This window comes from Armigeres subalbatus, chromosome 2 (genome assembly GCF_024139115.2).
Source record: "Armigeres subalbatus isolate Guangzhou_Male chromosome 2, GZ_Asu_2, whole genome shotgun sequence".
NCBI classification, from domain to species: domain Eukaryota; kingdom Metazoa; phylum Arthropoda; class Insecta; order Diptera; family Culicidae; genus Armigeres; species Armigeres subalbatus.
Genome location: NC_085140.1, coordinates 104,964,031 through 104,989,562, shown reverse-complemented (window position 1 = coordinate 104,989,562; position 25,532 = coordinate 104,964,031). Strand labels below are relative to the sequence as shown.

The 25,532-nt window shown below is 40.6% G+C and overlaps 1 protein-coding gene across 9 annotated transcripts in view; it reads right to left on the bottom strand.

The window, feature by feature from the left end:
• The window catches only part of LOC134210571 (PTB domain-containing adapter protein ced-6-like), a 182,862-nt gene that overhangs the window by 5,368 nt on the left and 151,962 nt on the right, over positions 1 to 25,532 (bottom strand). For 8 of the 9 annotated variants that reach the window (XM_062686645.1, XM_062686648.1, XM_062686647.1 and 5 more), the window contains 8 exons: positions 12,741 to 13,008; positions 12,504 to 12,668; positions 12,151 to 12,434; positions 5,166 to 5,413; positions 5,004 to 5,104; positions 4,654 to 4,945; positions 4,465 to 4,580; positions 3,655 to 4,332 (listed from right to left, as the gene is read on the bottom strand). In XM_062686645.1, coding sequence (XP_062542629.1) covers positions 3,655 to 4,332; positions 4,465 to 4,580; positions 4,654 to 4,945; positions 5,004 to 5,104; positions 5,166 to 5,413; positions 12,151 to 12,434; positions 12,504 to 12,668; positions 12,741 to 12,881 — 2,025 coding nt within the window. In that variant the 5' untranslated portion in view covers positions 12,882 to 13,008. The remainder of the gene's footprint in view (positions 1 to 3,654; positions 4,333 to 4,464; positions 4,581 to 4,653; positions 4,946 to 5,003; positions 5,105 to 5,165; positions 5,414 to 12,150; positions 12,435 to 12,503; positions 12,669 to 12,740; positions 13,009 to 25,532) is intronic. The other variant, XM_062686653.1, reaches the window with a different exon arrangement.

The window sequence follows — 25,532 nt, the reverse complement described above, 5'->3', positions numbered from 1 at the left end:
CCACACATCATCTTTTTATCGACTTCAAAGCCGCATATGATACAATCGATCGGGACCAGCTATGGCAGCTAATGCACGAACACGGTTTTCCGGATAAACTGACACGGTTGATCAAAGCGACGATGGATCGGGTGATGTGCGTAGTTCGAGTTTCAGGGGCATTCTCGAGTCCCTTAGAAACGCGTAGAGGGTTACGGTGCTTCGTGTCTGCTATTCAACATCGCTTTGGAAGGGGTAATATGAAGAGCAGGGATTAACACGAGTGGTACAATTTTCAATAAGTCGGTCCAGCTATTTGGCTTCGCCGACGACATAGATATTATGGCACGTAACTTTGAGAAGATGGAGGAAGCCTACATCAGACTGAAGAGGGAAGCTAAGCGGATCGGACTAGTCATCAACACGTCGAAGACGAAGTACATGGTAGGAAGAGGTTCAAGAGAAGACAATGTGTGCCTAGAGGTGGGTGGTATCGGTAGTGACGAAATCGAGGTGGTAGAAGAATTTGTGTACTTGGGCTGTGTACTTGGTGACTGTCAAAAATGATACTAGCAGAGAAATTCGGAGACGTATAGTGGCTGGAAATCGTACGTACTTTGGTTTCCGCAAGACTTTCCGATCGTATAGAGTTCGCCGCCGTACCAAACTGACAATCTACAAAACGCTCATTAGACTGGTAGTCCTCTACGGACACGAGACCTGGACGATGCTCGTGGAGGACCAACGCGCACTGGGAGTTTTCGAAAGGAAAGTGCTGCGTACCATCTATGGTGAGGTGCAGATGGCGGACGGTACGTGGAGGAGGCGAATGAACCACGAGTTGCATGAGCTGCTGAGAGAACCATCCATCGTTCACATCGCGAAAATCGGACGATTGCGGTGGGCTGGGCACTAAATCATCGAAATGGGTGATAAAGTATTCGTTAATACGGTGCAGTTCCGATTCCCCGTCGGTAATCCCCTGCCATCATGGGGTGAAATCGCCTGCTTTTTGAAGCAGCTTGATACAGGTTTATTAGTGATGGATACGGCGTACAAAATGGCATACGATCGTACTGCGGTACATCAAATTTGTTTCGCGCGATGCAATGGAGGAATCAATGAGGAAAAACATTGACCCGAGGATGTTTGTTTATTAGAGTGGGAAGTCAGTTAAACAAATATGCGGTACGTGCGAGTATTCGATCGGACCGGTTACGGATGAAAGCTTGTCGAAAATACTCGGTTGAGTCGGTTGAAGACTTCATTCAAGTTCCGGAAGAAAATCTGAAACCAGAAAACCAAGGACAGTCGGAAGTACGTGAAAACGCCCACCCGGAGAAAAAAAATCGTCGGAGGAAAGATGATGTTACACTAGAGGAGGTTGCAATCGCAATCAAGGAAGCTTTGTCTTAACCACCAGTGACTCAGCGATGGGCTCATTCTCTGCTTTGGGCTCCGGTTCAAGTGCCGGTTTAACAACACAACCGTGTGTCCGAAGATCTTATTATTAATTTTATTTTTATATTTATATATTATTTGCTCTCGGCTCCGTAGAGTTTTCTTATGAAACATGCTGACCCTAATAAATAAACACATTGGTAAAAAAAGAGCACCAATATATGCTGATGTACAACAATAAATATGTTCAACCGCAGCATAATAGGCTAAGGTTTACCCTGGGACTGATATGCGAGTGGGGCACTATATATGCATATCGAGTTGTCAAACATTGTAAATCACTACCCTATACTAACGTGCGTCATGGAGTACAAATAAATGCGCTTATTGATGTTTTTAGTTAATGGAACATACAAGAAAATAAAAAAAATAGAATCAAAAGACAAATGAAAAGGTTTCAGAAGTACACAAATATAAAAACGAAAACCAAAAAAGTTCACACGAAAAGCATATACAGATGACTAGAACGATAGAACAATCGAAATGATCAAGACAACACAAAATATAAGTCGAAACAGTCACTTCATCGATTAAATAAATTGTACGCATGGCTGAAAAACATCTAAGGCTAAAAGTTCAAAAGACTGAGCTCATAAGGCAAAAATTGCGAATTTTTGAGTACAGGAAACTCAACCTTACTCGGCGTGGATCTTGTCTGTTTGATTGATTTCTTCATTCAAATTTCGAAAAATCAGTTCTTCAATTGTTGATTTTTCGGAATTAGAATGGAGGAAATTCTGTTGTCAGTGCGAGATCTTTTCAATCTTGTTGGTGTTCAACCTAACGTCTTCTGCTTATAAGTGATTGTAAGTCGTAGAAATCGTGTTATCAATACAGAATATAACTTGTAATGAAGAATTGAATTCGATAGATTTTTTTTTTTCATTAATTTTTAGGTCGGGCCCTTTCCTTCAAACATACATAAAGTGCACTAAACAAACGAGTGCTTCAAAAACACGTTAGAGCTTCAGCCTTATGATCATTTGTGCTTGAATGTTTTAGCCTTAAATATTTTACACAATCATTGCGAATATGACACGGTACACAGTTCTACGATACATGAGACAAGTAATAGATTGGCTCACAATACTGATATAAAGAATATTCGAACAACAATTACGAGGCCACTGAATGTCCAAGCCATGTGAATCGACATCAGGTATGATGGGAATGATCTATTGGATTAAATACCAAAATTGTTGGAGAATGTTATGTTTTGAAATTTTGCTTAAAGATAACCGTTAAACCTGTTCAATTGTGAGAAACCGAAATTCAAGTCATTGTCCATGCTTTCATCATATTTAGTTAAAAAGCAAAAAAAATGACGAAAATCTCCTGAATTTTGCGAAAAAATCTAAAGAATTTCCGGAATGTTCCTAATTTCCCGGAAATTCCAATCGTACTTTTTGCTTTATGTGATGGTGTCTAACCTTTCTAAAATGTTCGTTCGTGTTGACTAAAATGTCTGTTCAAGGTAATTCATCCTATAAAAGAAGCTTGAAGATTTGTTTGTTTAATTAATATTGGTTCCCTTTTCGAGAAAGAAAACTTGAATAATTTTTTCTGACAATTTGAAAAAATTAAAATAAAATGTAACCGACTAGCATTAATCTATAGTTGCCTGTGTAACTGCAATTGATCTCACTACAACGAGCAATTTTACAAGCTCCTTAGTAAAATCTCAAACACTTTTTTTAATCAAATTCTTGGTGTTTCTTTATCTCAGACAGGGCTTAGAGATTTGCTTTATCGCTTAATAATAACCTTCTCATACGAACATCAAGCTGCAGAAATGAAATGTTTTTTAAATCTTTATTTACATGATTTTTTAAATTTTAGCTAAAGCTAATCAGTGTGGGTTGGTGTAGGAATTCTGCAGATTTGCTATGTAAAGGTAAACTTCCGTGAATCGCATATCTGGCCCATCTTTGCTGGATTTCCTATTTATATGGGACAAATATGCGATTCACGGCAGTAAAGGATCATCTAAACTTATCCGAAACTTTGGGCAATCTTTTTTAACCATGCTCGTTTCAGAGTTTCTTTGAGTAAATTTCGATATAACCGTCATCTCATCTATTTGGATTCTTTCTATATCCGTTCACCTAGTTTATCATAATTGAGGCCAATCTATCGCTAAGACTTCACAAACAGAGTTTTGAAACGACTCGGGTTGGTGCTTTCATCCACCAACCTTTCCCCAACGTTCCATACCTTCTCGTGGAACTGTGCCCCGCTAGCCCCGACGATCACATGTGCACTATGCAAACCGTGACTACCCACAGTGCTAGCAGCCGTGCCAACAATGGAAGCACCCTTGCCACCGGATTCCATCTTCAAGGCCGCCGGCGGCGCTCCGCGTCGCTGCCCGAAGTTGGCGGTGTTGCTTAAATCTTTCTTGAATTCATGAAAAGCCGATAAAGCAAAGTCGTGAAACATGGCTTCCGACTCCGAGACCGACGCCGACGACGATGGCTGCTGGGTGGCAACGGTACCAAGCGATGAAGCATGAGGTGCGGATGAAATACTACCGGTCAGTGGGTCCGCGTCGTACGCATTCTGGAACACGTCGTACGAACTGTGCCCATTCATAACCGTGGCCAGGGGATTTCCACGGAGCACACTCTTGGCCGGAGCGGCCAACGACGTAAAGGGATTCAGTTTGGTGCCAATGACCGCGGGTGGCTGCGTCGAAGGACCATTATGAATGAGTTTAACTGGAGCGTACGCGGGGCACGCCGAGGGGCGGATACTATTGTTCACCGCCAGAACGCTGTCCAGCTTGGACGAGTTGTCGGCCAGAATTCGCATCTCTTCTGAGAATGAATTGGCTGTCGAGTTGTGAGTCCCCGCGAATCCCGAATCATCGAAGGAACTTTCGAAGGATGTGCCCTGTCGCGGAAATGATCGAAAATGTGTTACCACTATGGTTAGCCCATGCATAGTTGATCTCTAAACTTTTTTAATTACTAGAAAATATGATGTTGGGGCGAAATGGTTAAGAAATTAGATTCTGAAACTTACATCAAGCGCCTGTGGGTTGAATGGCGCTGATCCAAACAAGTCCTGATATCCGTTGCCGTTGTTCTGATGCGCTGGGGTTGTTCTTCGTGGGGCGATTTTCTGGGGTGGAGGAGCCACTAAAAAGCATCACATTGCATGATAAATATGAAAAAAGACGAACATAATCTTCTAAAAAGTACAGATACTCACAAATTGGAGGAGGACTTGTGGGAGCACCGAATCCATTTGTGGTTCCATTGTTACCGTTTGTAAACCCGACGTGATTGTTATTGATCGCAGTGCTGGTGAACAGTTGCTGACCTAAGCTCTGCTTCGGAGGTTCGAATCCGAACAGATCGTTGCTGATCTTGTTGCCTCCGATCGACGGACTATCGTTGTCCGGTGCTCGTGGATCAAAATCGCTGTCCGAGTCCGAGTTTAGGAGCAGGCCCTCCATCTTGGTACCCACCGAAGGTTTAAACGCCTCCAGTGTGCTATTGATCTGCGGATATAGATTTACAGAATAGATTTTTGTCGTTTCTTTGAAAAGTGGTACAAACCTGATTCTGGATGTTCCTTGGTGGAACGATCGGAGCAAAGTGCTTCGGCGAAGTTTCGATCAACAGTTGATCATCATTGTTTGGTAACGACACATCAATGCCTGCAAGATTAATGAAACAGCCGTTAGATGTTTACTTTTCAAGATACGGAAGTGAACCTACCCAAATCTGGCGTTTTGCTACCGTTGACGGCGGCCACGTGGCTGTCAATTCCGTTCTCTAACGCCGGAACTTCGCAGATGTCCCGCAGGCCGAGCCTCAGAAGCAGTTTGTCCAAGTCCGGCTTGGACACCAACTCCGAAAGGTCCTTCAATCGTTGACGATACGCGTGCACTGTGTTTTCGAGTTGCTTATTCTGCGAATTCAGCTTGCTCGATTCGACTGTCTTGCCGCTGTCGTTTACGTAACGCCTGTGAATAGGAATTGGAAAAAGGGAGTGAGGGATCCAAATCCTAATTTAATCCAATCCAAATTTCATCAAAGTCCAATCGAAATCCAAAAACTAATGACAATCCATTCCAAACCAAAATAAATTCAAATCCAATCCAAGTCCATACCAAATCCAAACCAAATAAAAGAAAAATCAATCAATCCAATCCAAATCAAAGTCCAAAGCAAATCCAATCCAAATCCAATCCAAATCCAATCCAAATCCAATCCAAATCCAATCCAAATCCAATCCAAATCCAATCCAAATCCAATCCAAATCCAATCCAAATCCAATCCAAACCAATCCAAACCAATCCAAACCAATCCAAACCAATCCAAACCAATCCAAACCAATCCAAACCAATCCAAACCAATCCAAACCAATCCAAACCAATCCAAATCCAATCCAAATCCAATCCAAATCTAATCCAAATCCAATCCAAATCCAATCCAAATACAATCCAAATCCAATCCAAATCCAATCCGAATCCAATCCAAATCCAATCCAAGTCCAATACGAATCCAGTCCTATTCCAATACAAATCCAATTCAATTCAAATTTAATCCAAATCCAATCCAAATCCAATCCAAATACAATCCAAATCCAATCAAAGTCCAATCCAAATCCAATCCAAATCCAATCCTAATCCAATCCAAATCCAATCCAAATCCAATCCAAATCTAATCCAATCTAAATCCAATCCAATCCAAATCCAATCCAAATCCAATCCAAATCTAATCCAATCTAAATCCAATCCAATTCAAATTCAATCCAAATCCAATACAAATCCAATCAAAATCCAATCCAAATCCAATCCAAATCTAATCCAATCTAAATCCAATCCAATTCAAATCTTACCCAAATCCAATCGAAATCCAACCCAAATCCAATCCAAATCCAAACTAAATCCAATCCAAATCCAATTCGAATCCAGTCCTAATCCAATCCAAACACAATCCAAATCCAATCAAACCAAACCAACCAAACCAACCAAACCAAACCAATCCAAACCAATCAAAACCATCCCAAACCAACCAAACCAATCCAAACCAATCCAAACCAACTAAAACCAATCCAAACCAATCCAAACCAATCCAAACCAATCCCAAACCAATCCAAACCAATCCAAACCAACAACATCCAAACCAATCCAAACCAACACAAACCAATCCAAACCAATCCAAACCAATCCAAACCAATCCAAACCAATCCAAACCAATCCAAACCAATCCAAACCAACCAAACCAATCCAAACCAATCCAAACCAATCCAAACCAATCCAAACCAATCCAAACCAATCCAAACCAATCCAAACCAATCCAACCAACCAAACCAATCCAAACCAATCCAATCCAAACCAATCCAATCCAAACCAATCCAAACCAATCGAAACCAACCAAACCAAACCAAACCAATCCAAACCAACTGAACCAGTCCCAATCCAATCCAACCAATCAACCAAACCAAACCAACCAAACCAATCCAAGTCCAATCAACCAAACCAATCCAAACCAATCCAAACCATCCCAAACCAATCCAAACCAATCCAAACCAATCCAAACCAATCCAAACCAAACCAAACCAATCCAAACCAATCCAAACCAATCCAAACCAATCCAAACCAACCAAACCAATCCAAACCAACCAAACCAATCCAAACCAACCAATCCAACCAATCCAAACCAATCCAAACCAAACCAACCGAATCCAATCCAAACCAATCCAAACCAATCCAAACCAATCCAAACCAATCCAAACCAATCCAAACCAATCCAAACCAATCCAAACCAATCCAAACCAATCCAAACCAATCCTAATCCAATCCAAACCAATCCAAACCAACCAAACCAACAATATCCAAATTCAACCAAACCAACACAAACCAATCAAAACCAACCAAACCAATCCAAATCTAATCCAATCCAAACCAACCAACCAAACCAATCCAAACCAATCGAAACCAACCAAACCAATCCAATCCAAACCAAACCAATTCGAACCAGTCCCAATCCAATCCAAACACAATCCAAACCAATCAAACCAAATTCAACCAAACCAATCAAACCAACCAATCCAAACCAATCCAAACCAATCAAAACCAATCCAAACCAATCCTAATCCAATCCAAACCAATCCAAACCAACAACATCCAAACCAATCCAAACCAACACAAACCAAATCCAATCCAATCCAAACCAACCAATCCAAACCAATCCAAACCAATCGAACCAATCCAAACCAAACCAAACCAATCCAAACCAATTCGAACCAGTCCCAATCCAACCAAACACAATCCAAACCAATCCAAACCAATCAAATCCAACCAACCCAAACCAATCCAAGTCCAATCAACCAAACCAATCCAAACCATTCCAAACCAATCCAAATCAAACCAAACCAATCTAAACCAATCCAAACCAATCCAAACCAATCCAAACCAATCTAAACCAATCCAAACCAATCCAAACCAATCCAAACCAATCTAAACCAATCCAATCCAACCAATCCAAACCAAACCGAACCGAATCCAACCGAACCAATCCAAACCAACCAAACCAATCCAAACCAACCAAACCAATCCAAACCAATCCAAACCAATCCAAACCAATCCAAACCAACCAAACCAATCCAAACCAATCCCAAACCAATCCAAACCAACCAAACCAATCCAAACCAACCAAACCAATCCAAACCAACCAAACCAATCCAAACCAATCCAAACCAATCCAAACCAATCCAAACCAATCCAAACCAATCCAAACCAATCCAAACCAACCAAACCAATCCAAACCAACCAAACCAATCCAAACCAATCCCAAACCAAACCAAACCAAACCAAACCAATCCAAACCAACCAAACCAATCCAAACCAACCAAACCAATCCAAACCAATCCCAAACCAATCCAAACCAATCCAAACCAATCCAAACCAACCAAACCAATCCAAACCAATCCAAACCAACCAAACCAACCAAACCAATCCAAACCAATCCAAACCAACCAAACCAACCAAACCAACCAAACCAACCAAACCAATCCAAACCAATCCAAACCAATCCAAACCAATCCAAACCAATCCAAACCAATCCAAACCAACCCAAACCAATCCAAACCAATCCAAACCAATCCAAACCAATCCAAACCAATCCAAACCAACCAAACCAATCCAAACCAATCCAAACCAACCAAACCAATCCAAACCAATCCAAACCAACCAAACCAATCCAAACCAATCCAAACCAATCCAAACCAACCAAACCAACCAAATCTAATCCAAATCCAATCCAAATCCAATCCAAATCCAATCCAAATCCAATCCAAATCCAATCCGAATCCAATCCAAATCCAATCCAAGTCCAATACGAATCCAGTCCTATTCCAATACAAATCCAATTCAATTCAAATTTAATCCAAATCCAATCCAAATCCAATCCAAATACAATCCAAATCCAATCAAAGTCCGATCCAAATCCAATCCAAATCCAATCCAAATCCAATCCAAACCAATCCAAACCAACCAAATCTAATCCAATCCAAACCAATCCAATCCAAACCAACCAAACCAATCCAAATCTAATCCAATCTAAACCAACCAATCCAACCAAACCAATCCAAATCCAACACAAACCAATCAAACCAATCCAAACCAATCCAAACTAATCCAACTAAACCAATCCAATTCAAACCAATCCAAACCAATCGAAACCAACCCAAACCAATCCAACCAAACCAAACCAATCCAAACCAATTCGAATCCAGTCCCAATCCAATCCAAACACAATCCAAACCAATCAAACCAAATTCAACCAAACCAATCAAACCAACCAATCCAAACCAATTGAAATTCATTCCAAACCAATCCAAATTCAATCCAAACCAATCCAAACCAATCAAACCAACCAAACCAACCAAACCAACCAAACCAATCCAAACCAATCCAAACCAACCAAACCAATCCAAACCAACAACATCCAAACCAATCCAAACCAACACAAACCAATCCAAACCAATCCAAACCAATCCAAACCAACCAAACCAATCCAAACCAATCCAAACCAACCAAACCAATCCAAACCAATCCAAACCAATCCAAACCAATCCAAACCAATCCAAACCAATCCAAACCAATCCAAACCAATCCAAACCAACCCAACCAACCCAAACCAACCAAATCTAATCCAATCCAACCAATCCAATTCAAACCAATCCAAACCAATCGAAACCAATCCAAACCAAACCAAACCAACCAAACCAATTCGAATCCAGTCCCAATCCAATCCAAACCAATCAAACCAACCAATTCAACCAATCCAAGTCCAATCAACCAAACCAACCAAACCAATCCAACCATCCCAAACCAATCCAAACCAACCAAACCAACCAAACCAATCCAAATCAAACCAAACCAATCCAAACCAATCCAAACCAATCCAAACCAACCCAAACCAATCCAAACCAATCCAAACCAATCCAAACCAATCCAATCCAAACCAATCCAAACCAATCCAAACCAAACCAATCCGAACCAACCAAACCAACCCAAACCAATCCAAACCAATCCAAACCAACCAAACCAATCCAAACCAACCAAACCAATCCAAACCAATCCAAACCAATCCAAACCAACCCAAACCAATCCAAACCAATCCAAACCAATCCCAATCCAATCCAAACCAATCCAAACCAATCCAAACCAACAACATCCAACCAATCCAAACCAACACAACCAATCAAAACCAACCAAACCAATCCAAATCTAATCCAATCCAAACCAATCCAATTCAAACCAATCCAAATCCAATCGAAACCAAACCAAACCAATCCAAACCAAACCAATTGAATCCAGTCCCAATCCAATCCAAACACAATCCAACCAATCAACCAAACCAACCAATCAAATCCAACCAACCAAACCAATCCAAACTTCCAAACCAACCAAACCAATCCAAACCAATCCAAACCAATCAAAACCAACCAAACCAACCAAACCAATCCAAACCAATCCAAACCAATCCAAACCAACCAAACCAATCCAAACCAATCCAAACCAACAAACCAATCCAAACCAACCAAACCAATCCAAACCAATCCAAACCAATCCAAACCAATCCAAACCAATCCAAACCAATCCAAACCAATCCAAACCAATCCAAACCAATCCAAACCAATCCAATCCAACCAACCAAACCAATCCAAACCAATCCAAACCAATCCAAACCAATCCAAACCAACCAAACCAATCCAAACCAATCCAAACCAATCCAAACCAATCCAAACCAACCAAACCAATCCAAACCAACCAAACCAATCCAAACCAATCCAAACCAATCCAAACCAACCAAACCAACCAAACCAATCCAAACCAATCCAAACCAACCAAACCAACCAAACCAACCAAACCAATCCAACCAATCCAAACCAATCCAAACCAACCAAACCAACCAAACCAATCCAAACCAACCAAACCAATCCAAACCAACCAAACCAACCAAACCAACCAAACCAATCCAAACCAATCCAAACCAACCAAACCAACCAAACCAATCCAAACCAATCCAAACCAATCCAAACCAATCCAAACCAATCCAAACCAATCCAAACCAATCCAAACCAATCCAAACCAATCCAAACCAATCCAAACCAACCAAACCAATCCAAACCAACCAAACCAATCCAAACCAACCAAACCAATCCAAACCAATCCAAACCAACCAAACCAATCCAAACCAATCCAAACCAACCAAACCAACCAAACCAATCCAAACCAATCCAAACCAATCCAAACCAACCAAACCAACCAAACCAATCCAACCAACCAATCCAAACCAACCAAACCAATCCAAACCAACCAAACCAACCAAACCAATCCAAACCAAACCAATCCAACCAAACCAACCAAACCAATCCAAACCAATCCAAACCAATCCAAACCAACCAACCAATCCAACCAAATCCAAACCAATCCAAACCAACCAAACCAATCCAAACCAATCCAAACCAATCCAAACCAATCCAAACCAATCCAAACCAACCAAACCAATCCAAACCAACCAAACCAATCCAAACCAATCCAAACCAACCAAACCAATCCAAACCAATCCAACCAATCCAAACCAATCCGAATCCAAACCAATCCAAATCTAATCCAACCAATCCAAACCAATCCAACCAATCCAAACCAATCCAACCAACCATATTCAATCCAAATCCAATCCGAATCCAAACCAAATCCAATCCAAATCCAATCCAAATCCAAATCCAAATCCAAATCCAATCCATTTCCAATCCAAATCTAATTCAAATTCAATCCAAATCCAATCCAAATCGAATCTAAATCCAATCCAAATTCAATCGAAATCCAATTATCCATTCCAAAATCAGTTCGAATTTTGAAAACATTCGACACCAAAATTTAAAATTGATTTGAAATAAATTCCCATTTATCTTCCAAAAAAGGAGCAAAAAAGGAAGAAATTCAAATTCTGCGGGCAAGAAGATGTGGTTACGCAAAGACTGTGGAAAGTGGACCACATGTAGAAGGAATGAAGAAAAACAAAACCTATCGCAGCAAAATCGTAGTCATCGTAGTTTCTAATTCCAAGGATTGCCGGGCAACCAAATCTGTGCCATGGCAACATTGAAACATGATTTGTACCGCCCGAAGCAACCGAGCCATGTAAGCCAATAAAACAATAAAACATAATAAATCGAACTAACCTGTAGGCGAGATCGAACGCCTGCCCGATCGTAAGCGTGATGTCCGACGCCAGCTTGTTCGAGATGAACACAAAGCACTCGTGCTGGCCACCATCCTGCTGGTGGTGCTGATGGTCACCGGAATGGGACGAATGGGTATCGTCACTGGCACTCAGCGATGGCGTCGCCGAACCGGTTCCGGTTTTGGCAATAAAGCTAAAGAACTTTTTAACACCCTTCTCGTCGGCACAGTAGGAGATTTTGTGCAGCGGGAACTGATGCAGGATCGTTTGGGTGCGGGGTTCCTAAGACGATGGATTGATTCCATTAGTTTCGACTTATGATTAGCTAGTGGTGCGCTTTCGATATCTTACCTGTATTGCAACGCCATCTACACTGATGGTGATTTCGACCTTTTTCGTCTTAACATTACTGCCACCTTCCGCTTTCTTCATTTGCTGTGTGAACTGCAACCTCCGGATGGCTTCCTTCACCACTTCGATGCCTTTCGCCTGCTCGACTGGGGTAGTTCCGAGGAACTGTTAGGCAAAAAAGGAGGTTTGTTGTGATCTAGCCTTTTTAATAGAATTTAACAACGTTGGAATACTCACTTTGACTAGATATGCGACATGGCCGTTGACCAGCACGTCCGGGGCGTGCAGCCAGTTGCGGCCATTCTTTGTGTTCTTGGCATCGTTTCCGTTTTGGTTGTTGGAGTTCTGCTTGTTCCAGAACATCAGTGTGGACGCCATCGCGGCACCGGAGGATCGCTTCGCCAAACTCTTCGGGTTGTCACTTCGGAGGACCTATCTTGACGGACAGCAAAGCTACGGCGAGCTCCCCGCGCAATTCCGCACTACTCGATCAACTCGACGACGTCTGAAAGTGGAATGAGAGCGAAAACATTTGATAAGTCGCTAGTCGATAGTTGGGTACTGCGAAGTAGCCTCAATTGAGGCAGATCCAGATGGCTGCAGTGGCGGCTGCCGCTGATGATGATGCTGATGACGTCCTGAAGAGACGTTTCCGGTTACTGATAGGGAGCCGGCAGTCGCGCAGATCGCACGCTGGGTTTATCTGGCTTCGAATGCAAACATACTTCTATTTTAATACATATGTGGGAGAGTATTGAGTTACAGTTGGGCAGCAGTGGCGCCATGCTTGAACCTATGTCATGCGTACTTTGAACAAGACATGCATTCGTTTCTCCGTCGATCAATCGGTTGGGGATGGGGATGTTGTGATTTGGAATGATGACTTCTATAGAAAACGCCTCTTATGGCGAGACGATAATTATTGCATATTAGGTCGACAAAAGACGTTATTCACGTGACTAACAACAGATTACAAATGAAGGCGAATTTCATTGTAGGCTGGGCCACATTTGTACAAAAAATATTAGTTTGAAACCAAAAAACCAAAAAGATTCGAAAAATATTGCTATAGCCTAGCTGTAATAATGCTTTCCTAGTGCAATATGACAAAATGAGAGGAATAGAACATTTAGAAAGTTTGTTCTAAAACAAAACAAAATATGGAAATCCTCCCAGTGTGTTTTTTACAAGAACTGTTGGGCAATAACGAAAAATGGACGGCTTTCCCCGTCGAATTCAGTTAATTGCGATCAAATCGTGTTTAAATCGAATAAACCACCGCGACCTATAAGGAAGGACTCAAACTGAAGTGCGTCAATTATGTGCAGAGAATTTTACTAAAATCGGTGATCATAATTACGATACGCATCAAACTGTTTAACAGACTGAAATCACTTAAGCAGCCTATCGTCAACGGATCAGGACAAAATTGTGGCGGATAAGGGTCTTCTCAAAACAATGGTCAAAATGTCAATCTCGTTTGTGACTTCAAATGGATTGACACGCTTTTGAATTTGCTGTTCCGCACAGCACACGAAGGTGCGATCATCACGCGATCGCATATGCTCCTTGGCTTTGCGGACGACATCGAACTCATTGAAATCGATTGCAGAGTAGCTGCGGAGGCTTTTGTCCCACTAAAAAGGGATACAGCGAAAATACATCCTCAAATTAAAAACTAAGTCAATTGATGATTTGTGAATAAATAACATACAGCCTTTCAGTATACGTTTCATATGAGCACGAGAAAAGCAGAATGTTATTATTGTTATTATAGCGTTCGTTTGTGCATTCATCTTTCCTCGGGTACCTCTCTGGCTCACTTTATTGAGCTTTCTAGCTGACAAGGGCGTCATGCAGGCGGCACAGGCTTATCATCTTCTCCCACATCCTACAAATCACGATGACTGCGTTATCTTTTAGGGGAAAACAGTTTAATAGGCACCCTTATTTTTTTTTTAATACATTATTATTGTGTGTTTTTTAAATTATAAACTAAGTTCAACACAGAAGGCACCCTTAAGCTTTTTGAATGTTTTCAGTAATATAAACAAGAATGCCGAACTTTTTGCAAAATTTACAAAACTAGTTACATTAAACAATGATTTCCCTTTCCCAATGATAAGCTTGTGGCAAAACGCCCGAATAGTGGTGTAAAATGACTCAATTTCAAGTGGAATAATGGTGAACGCATGGTTGTTTGTTTATCTTAGCGGATTGAACGAAAATCTAACGGGTGAGGTGGAAGTATTTCAAATCGTTTGATTTAAGTGAAAATATTAAAGAATTATTTAAGAAAAATGTAATGGTAATATTCTTTCACTAATGTCCTACAAAAGATTATAAGAGTGATTTTATGAGTTAGGCTATTTTGCCCCGTGGGCAGGGTTGTAAATATTCGGCAGCACTGGACTTGTGTGTGGTTGATTGATAAATTGAGTGGTTGGTGTTGGCAATGATTTTTTTTACGATGGACCTTCTTCGTAGCTTAGTTGGTTTAAAAGCACCAGTCTAGCGTACTGAGAGTCGTAGGTTCGAGTCACATCGAAGGAAAGTGGTTACCTCCAATACATTTTTCAAATCAAAATCTTCCACATAATGCAAATATTCGCATCTGAGTTTTCAGAATATAGTAAATTATTGTGCAAATCGAGTGACCCAATCCCTGGAAAATAAGCAATTAACTTTGATTGAACTGAGATCCATGTTTTTAACTGCATTGACTGTGAAATATTTGTTCCCTGTCCGTGGGCGCGTTTTGCACTGTTCTCCCCCATATGGCTATCGTGTTCGGCTTTACCACGAAGCACCGCACTGGGCAGCGTTACATAGTTGACGTAGAAGCGTAGTAGTGTCTGTTATTCTGCGCTTTTCGCTTTATTCTAGTCATGTTGTTTGTATTTAAAAAAAAACTTGAATTCTGGGAAATTTTAGAAGCTACAAACCGCAAGCGGGTCGCCTTCATAACATCGGAAATCCCCAAATCTCACATATGTTATCTAAACATGCTATAGTAAGAAATAAATGGAATACACATAGTTAAAAGGAGGGTAAAAGGAGCCTTTCAAATGCTAGATTGGGTAAGGATTACGGTAGATTATGATTTTTTTTTTTTTTTTTTTTTAACTAATTTTATTTGCTAATTATCTAATACATGCATTTATCTCTTAGACTAGGTGTTCCGTGTTTTCTTAACACTATCATCCTTATTTGCTATGTTACGCTTTTAGATATTATTAATACATTTCAATTGCCTCAGGCAGTTATGATATTTCCTCTGGTTGAATTGAACCATGTAGGAATTACAATGTTTTTTACTTAAACTAAACTTAACCTAATTTATACTAAGGGTACAAGGAGCTAATCGTTGCAATAGAAGATTGCAACGATTTTTGTCTAAAATTGGAAATTATTTTGTTGGACATTTGTAGCAATGTCTCAATATTAGAAATTCTATGAAGTTGGTACTATACCACGGAGGCAACTTCAGAATCATTTTCAAAATTTTATTTTGAATCCTCTGAAGTGCCTTCTTTCTGGTATTGTAGCAACTAGTCCATATTGGCACAGCATACAACATGGCTGGTCTAAACATATGTTTGTAAATCAAAAGTTTGTTCTTAAGACAATGTTTTGATTTTCTGTTTATAAGTGGATATAGACACTTAATATATTTGTTACATTTGGCTTGAGGCCTTCAATGTGATTTTTGAAAGTTAATTTTTGATCTAGCAGAAGTCCTAAATATTTAGCTTCGCTAGACCAATTAATTGGAACCCCATTCATAGTGACAATATGTCTGCTAGAAGGTTTCAAATAAGAAGCTCTCGGCTTATGTGGGAAATTTATAAGCTGAGTTTTGGAAGCATTCTGGGAAATTTTCCATTTTTGCAAGTAAGTGGAGAAAATATCCAAACTTTTTGCAATCTACTACAATGACACGAAGGCTTCGCCCTTTGGCTGAGAGACCTGTGTCATCTGCAAACAAAGATTTTTGACACCCTGGTGGTAAATCAGGTAAGTCAGAAGTAAAATGTTATACAATATGGGCCCCAGTATGCTGCCTTGGGGAACACCAGCTCTAACAGGTAATCTATCAGATTTAGAATTCTGATAGTTTACCTGCAGTGAGCGATCTGATAAATAATTTTGGATCAGTTTAATAATGTACAGAGGAAAATTAAAATTCATCAATTTTACAATCAAACCTTCATGCCAAACACTATCAAATGCTTTCTCTATATCAAGAAGAGCAACTCCAGTCGAATATCCTTCAGATTTGTTGAGCCGAATTAAGTTCGTAACTCTTAATAACTGATGAGTGGTTGAATGCCCATGGCGAAAACCAAATTGCTCATCAGCAAAAATAGAATTGTCATTAATATGAACCATCATTCTATTTAAAATAATCTTTTCAAACAGTTTGCTTATTGAAGAAAGCAAACTGATTGGGCGATAACTAGAAGCCTCAGCTGGATTTTTGTCCGGCTTCAAAATTGGAACAACTTTGGCGTTTTTCCATTTATCTGGAAAGTATGCCAATTGAAAACATTTGTTAAATAAATTAACCAAAAAGGATAAAGAGCTCTCAGGAAGTTTTTGATAAGTATGTAGAAAATACCATCATCACCTGGGGCTTTCATATTTTTAAATTTTCTAGTAATAGATCTCACTTCATCCAAATTAGTTCCCAACGAAGGGTCAAAACATTATCTTGGTTGAGAATGTCTTCGAAGCTTCGTGTAACCTGATCCTCAATTGGACTAGTGAGACCTAGACTAAAATTATGGGCAATCTCGAACTGCTGAGCAAGTTTTGAGCCTTTTTGCCATTTGGTAATAAAGTTTTATTTCCCTCTGTAAGCGCTGGAATTGGCTTTTGAGATTTTTCAGAATTGTCATTAATTTTCAAAAGGGTTTCGAACTGGGATCCAACTTCGAGACATTATTCTCAAAGTTGGTATTTCTCAGAATAGCGAAACGTTTTTTAATTTCATTTTGCAAATCTCGCCAAATAACTTTCAACGCGGGATCGCGAGTTCTTTGGTATTGCCTTCGCCTCACATTTTTAAGACGGATCAGTAGCTGAAGATCGTCGTCAATAATAATGGAGTTGAATTTAATTTCACATTTAGGAATTGCAATGCCTCTGGCTTCGACAATTAAATTTGTCAAAGATACGAGCGCATTGTCAATATCACTTTTGGTATCCAAAGGAATATTAACATCAAAATTCCTATCGATATATGTTTTATATAAATCCCAATCAGCTCTATGATAATTAAAAGTAGAGCTGATTGGATTATAAATCTTCTTGTGAGATCTCAAATGTCACAGGAAGGTGATCAGAGTCAAAGTCAGCATGAGTTACCAATTGGCCACACAGCTGACTTGAATCCGTTAAAACTAAATCAATTGTAGAAGGATTTCGACTGGAAGAAAAACAAGTTGGTCCATTGGGATATTGAATAGTATAATATCCCGCAGAACAATCTTCAAATAAAATTTTGCCGTTGGAATTGCTTTGAGCATTATTCCATGAACGGTGTTTGGCATTGAAGTCACCAATTACGAAGAATTTTGATTTGTTGCGAGTCAGAATTTGAAGATCAGCTTTCAACAAATTCTTTTGCTGCCCATTGCATTGAAAAGGCAAATAGGCTGCAATGAAGGAAAATTTACCAAAATTTGTTTCAACAGAAACTCCCAAGGTTTCAAAAACTTTGGTTTCAAACGAAGAAAATAATTTATGTTTGATACGTCTATTAATGACAATGGCGACCCCACCACAGGCGCTGTCAAGACGATCATTTCTGTAGATAAAATAGTTTGGATCTCTTTTAATGGAGAGTCCTGGTTTTAAATACGTTTCAGTTATAATGGCAATATGCACATTATGAACTGTTAGGAAGTTGAATAATTCATCTTCCTTACCCTTTAGAGAGCGGGCATTCCAATTTAGAACTTTCACACAATTATTTAGATCCATTAAAACAGAGTCCGATAACAATTTTTTGTGTGTACTTTATACCAACCTGAACAGCTTCTGGTATGGTATTTGCTTTGAACATTGCATCAATCATGTGATGCAATTGTTCAGTTAAAAAATCAAAATCGGAAGCAGTCATGCTACCTGAATCGGCAACATGACCATTATTTTCCGTTGGGACATGGGTATAAACCTCATTTTGAGAAGAGAAATTTTGTGTACCAGCAGCGATGTTTGCATTCGTAGGTACATTTGAAAAATTGGAATTTACTGAAGTGCTTGCTACCCGTTGACGAGCGACAAAATTTGTTTGTGAATTGTGGTGGGTATGAATTGCTCGACCGGTAACTGGTTTCGAAATTTGAGCGTTTGAAAAATTTCTACCCGTCGAATCTGGGATCCGATTGGAATTTCCCGCCATCAATTTTGCACGGGAATTCAAAACTTTTTTGCGTGAAGGGCATTCCCAGAAATTGGATTTATGATTGCCCCCACAATTTGCACATTTAAATTTATTGGAATCTTCTCTCACAGGACATGCGTCCTTGGCGTGAGAGGTTCCACCACAAATCATGCATTTAGCATCCATGTGACAATGTTTGGTTCCATGACCCCACTTTTGGCACTTACGGCACTGGGTGGGGTTTTGGAAATGTCCCCCAGGCCTGCGGAAATGTTCCCATGTAACACGGACATGGGACATAATACAGGCCTTTTCCAAACTTTTCATATTATTTAGTTCACTTTTGTTAAAATAAACTAAATAAAATTCTCTTTAATAAAGACACAAAAAAAAACTAAATAAAATTCTTGAGAAATGCCCCTCTGGGAAGTACCAGAGTGGAATTTCTTTTTCATCTTAATTACTTGGACTGGTGAAAATCCAAGTAATTGAGAAATTTCAATTTTAATCTCATCCAGTGATTTATCATCACTGGGGAGACCTTTCAAGACGACTTTGAACAATCGCTCAGTTTTGTCGTCGTATGTGAAGAATTTATGGCGCTTCTCAGTTAAATACTGAAGAAGACGTTTGCGATCGTCAAAGCGATCCCGGCAAAACGCGGCAGTCACCCTTCCTAGCAATCTGAATTGAAACCTTGATCCCCTGAATGCTACTCAAAATCTCATAACGAATGCCAGAAAACTCAGCAACAGATACCACAATTGGCAGAATCCTTTGCTTCTTCACATGAATCGAATCATCTGGACTAGAGAAGGATTCGATTTGCTCAATTTCGTCATTAATAAATTCGAACTGATTGCTCTGTTCGGTAGGAGATGAATTATTTTCAATGTTAGAGTTAGAAGGAATATCTGAATTCTCCAGCTTCCTTCTATTTTTCCGCGCTTTGGCAGGACGGTCTTGAAACCTTGTTTCTTAGAAGGAAGTGGAGAATTCAGAGACTCCCCCTTCCTCTTGTTTTTATTAATGCTCATGGCTGAGCGTGGAGACGTGACCTTCTAAGAGGTTTTTTCCCAGAACGGTGTCCCTGCAGGATTACCACCGCTTGTCGGAATTTTTCTTCCGCAAACGGGTCCAACGTAAAACGAAGGCACGGGTCCTTGCAAAGATCGTAACGGGATCAGTGGGCACAAATAGCGCTAAGAAGCACCGTAGAAATTAAAATAGCTAACTTCCTTCCGCAAAGAGAGAAAGAACCGCACAGCACGAAAGCACGATGCGGTCTGATTTTTTTTTTGACGCTGTTGTTAAACTGGTTGTAGGTCCTCCAATAGATCAGCCGGCAAAAGTGCTAGTGCTTGATCGCTTCTTTCCCTGCTCAAGTGTGGTGTTGCGCAGACCCCAACTGTCCAAGAGTATTGACAGTGGAAACTATGCTTGTCGATTCACTGTTGCCATCTGCGTTCTTCTCATGGCGTATTCGCATCTGGTTACAATGGGATCGTATCAAATCTTTCATCGAAATAAGCCAGATGTTATAGATAACGCCACCGATACGCTCGATGTTCCATCCGAAGAGTTTCCCTCTCTGCTGTGATTTTCTTCATTGATCGTTTGAACGTATCTACAAACCGCTCTGCAAGACCATTCGACTGCGGGTGGTATGGAGCAGATTTTAGATGGATGATCCCATTTGTTGCGTAATGTGATTCCATTTTTTCCCGTCCCGTTATCGATAACAAGAGTATCTGGCTGTCCGTACCTTGAGAAAATCCCCCGTAGCAGTCGTACGGTGGTTGCTACATTACTTACAGTCACTTTGTGTAGGAATCAACTAGAATGAGAAAGATATTTCGTAGATGGGAATAATAAAATCCAAATGCAAACGTTGCCATGGATTGGCTGATTTGGGCCACGATGCTTGGTTGACCCAGTTGGCTGAAAGCCATCTGGCCAAGATTCATTGGGCCGAACAGGTCATTTGGCCGGATAGGTTCTTCTTCTTCTTCTTGGCATTACATCCCCACACTGGGACGGAGCAGCCTCGCAGCTTAGTGTTCATTAAGCACTTCCACAGTTATCAACTGCGAGGTTTCTAAGCCAGGTTACCATTTTTGCATTCGTATATCATGAGGCTAGCACGATGATACTTTTATGCCCAGGGAAGTCGAGACATTTTCCAATACAAAAATTGCCTAGAATCGCACCGGGAATCGAACCCAGCCACCCTCAGCATGGTCTTGATTTGTAGCCGCGCGTCTTACCGCCCCATAGGTTATTTGGCCGAATAGGTCATTTGACCAACAAAAAGTCATTCGGCCGAATAGTTCGCAACTTTTCTCACTCATTATTTCTAACTTCTCATTTCTCACTTTTCGCAGTAAGAAATAAGAAATGATTATTGAGAAGTGAGAAGTGAAACATCACATGACCTATTTGGCGAAATGACATATTCGGACTTTGACTTGTTCGGCCAAATGTCCTATTTGGCAAAATAACCTTTTCGGCCAAATGACTTTTGGCCTAATGGTCTGCTCGGGCAAATGGTAAACTAAGCCAAACAACTTTCGGCCTGCATGGTTTTTAGCCAAATCCTTTCCCTCTTTGCGTTCTATTGGACGCTGACTTAGGCACATCCTTTCTGAGGCGGAGTGACATACAGTTTCAATAGTGCTCGAATTAAAATCCCAGAAAAAAAAGTCGTGAGCAGCGGGAAGGTATTAATTCTTTAGCATGCATTCCACGCCGTACGCCAAAATGACAAATGCAATAATTTTCTAGTAGATTAGTGGTTATGATGGTGCACAGCAGTTTCAACGAAGTGATCCACTTGCGATTAGAGGTGTGTTGGTGAAATTGCCGAGTCGAATGATACATAACTAAATGGATCTCTAAGCCTTCCATCGAAAGTTTGTTTCAAGAAAGGCATGCATCCAAATGCCAGCTTCATTGGATCTAACCACAACTTGTGACGACCAATTCATAAAATATTATCAGTCAGGCAGGCAGCCAACACTGGAACGATGATTTACGTGATCTCCTGAATTGAATAAGAAAACACACGCTCCACTATTTTCGCTAAATCAATTTGCCACACAAAGTCACAAGCATAGCCACCGGGCAGCCAGAGGTAAACCCTTTATGGGGTTCACGTTTCTTCATTGAATAATCGCACTTATGGCTCTGGCTCACACCAATGCCGGCCGCCGCAAACCGGAGCTGCTAGCGATTTTCATACGTAAAGATAGCAGGGTGCAAAATTTCAAATCTCATGTCGTTTGAATCTGATGAAGTTCGAGTATGATAAATCATGCTCAAATTATTTCTTCCTCATTGAAAAACTAAACTTAGTGAGAAAACAAGATAATCAACCTACATAGTTTATATATCCCAAAACATTTAGAAATTTGAAACCAATGAATATAAGAACTTATTATTATTTTTGGGCAAATATTTGTATGGTCCTAATCAATGAAGTAAAAAAATAGTATAATAGTGCCTAGTTATCAATAGAGAATGTGTTGAATAGGAATTTAAAAACAAAACTAACGAATGGGTAACTTGAAGATGTATTCCAAACCCTGAATTATACCATAAGCTCAATGAAATAATTTGAGGTGCATATCTATGAGCAAACTGTTTTCAAACAAACTCCCGTGAAGAAACATTTTGTGTGTTTGTTTTGGCCTGTACCGCATCGCTCGCATCATAGTCGCATATATACATTATTGCTGCGAAGGTGCTGATTGGCGGTGGGCCGGTTGATTATGGGTGGAGGTCGTGGTTTATTTTTACAAAATCACTTTCTTCGAATCAGAAGCGCGCGCCTTTTGGCTCGATGGACAGAGCGTGAATAATGGGGCTCTCGCGCGCTATTATTAGATTATGTACACGGAATAGAGCTCCGGTATGGAACCAAACAACCGGTAACACAAACTGATTGATGGTTTTTATTTATTCGGCCATTTATGATGATTAACAATCAACCAAGCTCAGAATTACTTGTGAATAGATAATATGGTATTCTTAGATCAAAGTGGTTCGCTTGCTAGAAGTTCAATCTGGGATGCATTCAGATGTTTTCTATAATTGGAAATATGAGATTTTCCAAAATGACTTGTAAGTGTAACATATATTGGTTGGCTGTTGTAGTGATTAGAAGATTCCGGATCATCATCTCTACAGGTCCATTTCTTGTGACATACTGAAAATCAAATTCACCAACAATGGAGACGAAACCTTATATCCTGATATACCGGATATCCGGATATACCGGATATCAGGAATAAACGCAGAACGGTCATCCCGTCTGATCATCATCTTTTAATTGCAGTAGGTGTAGGTATTGCTCAAACAATGTCTATGGTTTATGTTTCGAGCCTTTCACTGAGATCCAGCGAAGACCTTTTCCCTCATCTTTTTTTTTGAACCGATATCAGCAAAAATACGAGAACGTAAATGGAGATGTAAAGGCAGACCTTCGGCTTGTAGTGACGAAACGATATGCTCAAAAGTATACTGATGCTATTTATAAAACCCTTGGTTAATCCACGTAGCGGGAATGGTGCCTTTTCGTGCGTTTAAAAAAAATAGTATTTTAGCCATTACTGTGCATCCCATCGGCAGCCGCCATGATGGTTCCGTTTCTTTGCACACCAGATCTTAAGATCACACCAGATCACCTTCCTGAGCTATGTACATTTGTTTCACTGTAGGTACAAGCGAGTCAATTTTATTGAGGAAAATCTTTGATTTCAATGGTTTTTTAAACTAAATTTTAGGATAAGTTGTATTTAACATCATATTTATACCTTAAAGCATCAACTGAAACTAGTGTACAATTACAAAAAATCATGCGAGTATTTTAAATGAGTATTTTAAATGAAAATACCAGCATATATCTCTATCGACATAAATATTCTATATCCTATCCTTACAGATTTCGTCTAAGCACCTTGCAATATATGGCCGACCCAAAGGCTGCTGCAAAGTTCGAGGAGCTTTTCCCGTTGAAACTCAACCACCTGGTCCTGTGGGTGTTGAAGGTGGTCTCGCCGCGAAGTTGCATACGGTCAGCTCATTAACGACCATCGCAGTACTAATATAACGTTTCGTGTTCATTAGCCAAATCGGAGTAGTCTAGATGTTCCACAACAATAAACTGCCAAAGCAGCTCAAGGTATGGTACACGATCAATCGCACCCACCAAGATCTTTTCGATTACGCTGAGAAGTAACAGTGCATCCTTGCCTCATATTAGCGACTACCCGAATGAGGTCATACAAAGCTCTGACCCTATTTGAAAACCCCTTGCATCCCTGGGCGCCAAACAGATTTTTATGATTCAGACAGACATCACAGGCAGCATAGGGTCTCCTCCACCAACTGCCAATCGACGTTGGGGGCGCCTTTGGATTTCATGCTTCGGTTGGCTGCTTTTTGAAGAACGCTGGCTGAGACTTGAAGAAGCTGTCCGAAGTGATCGAATCAACATTTCAGCTTTCCAAGTCAGTGAGTTATTGAGGCGATAATCTTCGGTTGTTGCAGCCATATTTTCTTCATCGGCCAGGATGACCACCCACGCTAGCCTGTCCTATCTGCAGCAACGCCCGACTCCCACTTACAGAGATACATACCGTAGACGGGACTCGTACTTTACTCCTCTGCTTCTTCCCGTTCCTCAGCCTTTGATTCTATACGCTTCTCAATCTCCAGTCGGGTAACATCTGTAATCCATTCTATTCGCTGAGTGCGCAGCTCATCCAAGTTGATCCCACCCACCGGATTCGATAAAAGCATTCTTCGCCGCCCAAGCATTTTACGCTGCCACCTTCCAGAGCATCCACTACCTGAGTTCCATATTCTTCAACGAACGATCTCTTCACAGCTGGATCTTGTAGTCGGTCTATGGTGTATCAACACCCGAGTGAATTCTCTCGGGAAAAAATGCGTGGTCGGATCTTGCCAATTATAAGATGATAGTCAAACGCGATGTCATTGGTGCGTTTATTACGAACTCAAGAAGGCACCGTCTCCATTTTCAGCTGATCCATTTCCAGAGAAGCCAAATACTAGTCCTAGAGAAGTAAGTCAAACGCTGTTGGCTGCATACGGGAGAAGTGGGCGTGGGTGGACTCCCCGGTCAACGATGGTAGGAAAGCCGCAACAACCGGCGATAATCGCCTCCTTTACGATATTTCACGACGCCTAATTTTAGCAAGGACAAATCCGTGGGTGCCAGTGAAAGACGCGACATGTCAGATCCAACAAATCAGGTGAAACACTGGTTCGACTACTTAAAATAACTTCTTCGAGTTTTGACGATTTATCCTAATTCAGGGGCGTCCCTAGAAGAGTCCAACACAATATAATCGCTAAAGTGAGGAAAGGCTGAATGTATTATATCCCTCGTAATATTGCCCCTAGTAATCGACAAAGTCATGGACCGCTCTTGCAGCCCAACACCATAGAGCAATCATACTACCTCGACCCAGATGACGCTACTGCAGTACTAACGCAACAGTGAAGTAAATTGAATGACCTGGTTGAACGCTCCCTTCATCAACATCAACAACACCGAATCATTGGTTGTGAACAACTCCAACTCCACGGTAGCCGGGCAAACAGTGGAGAAG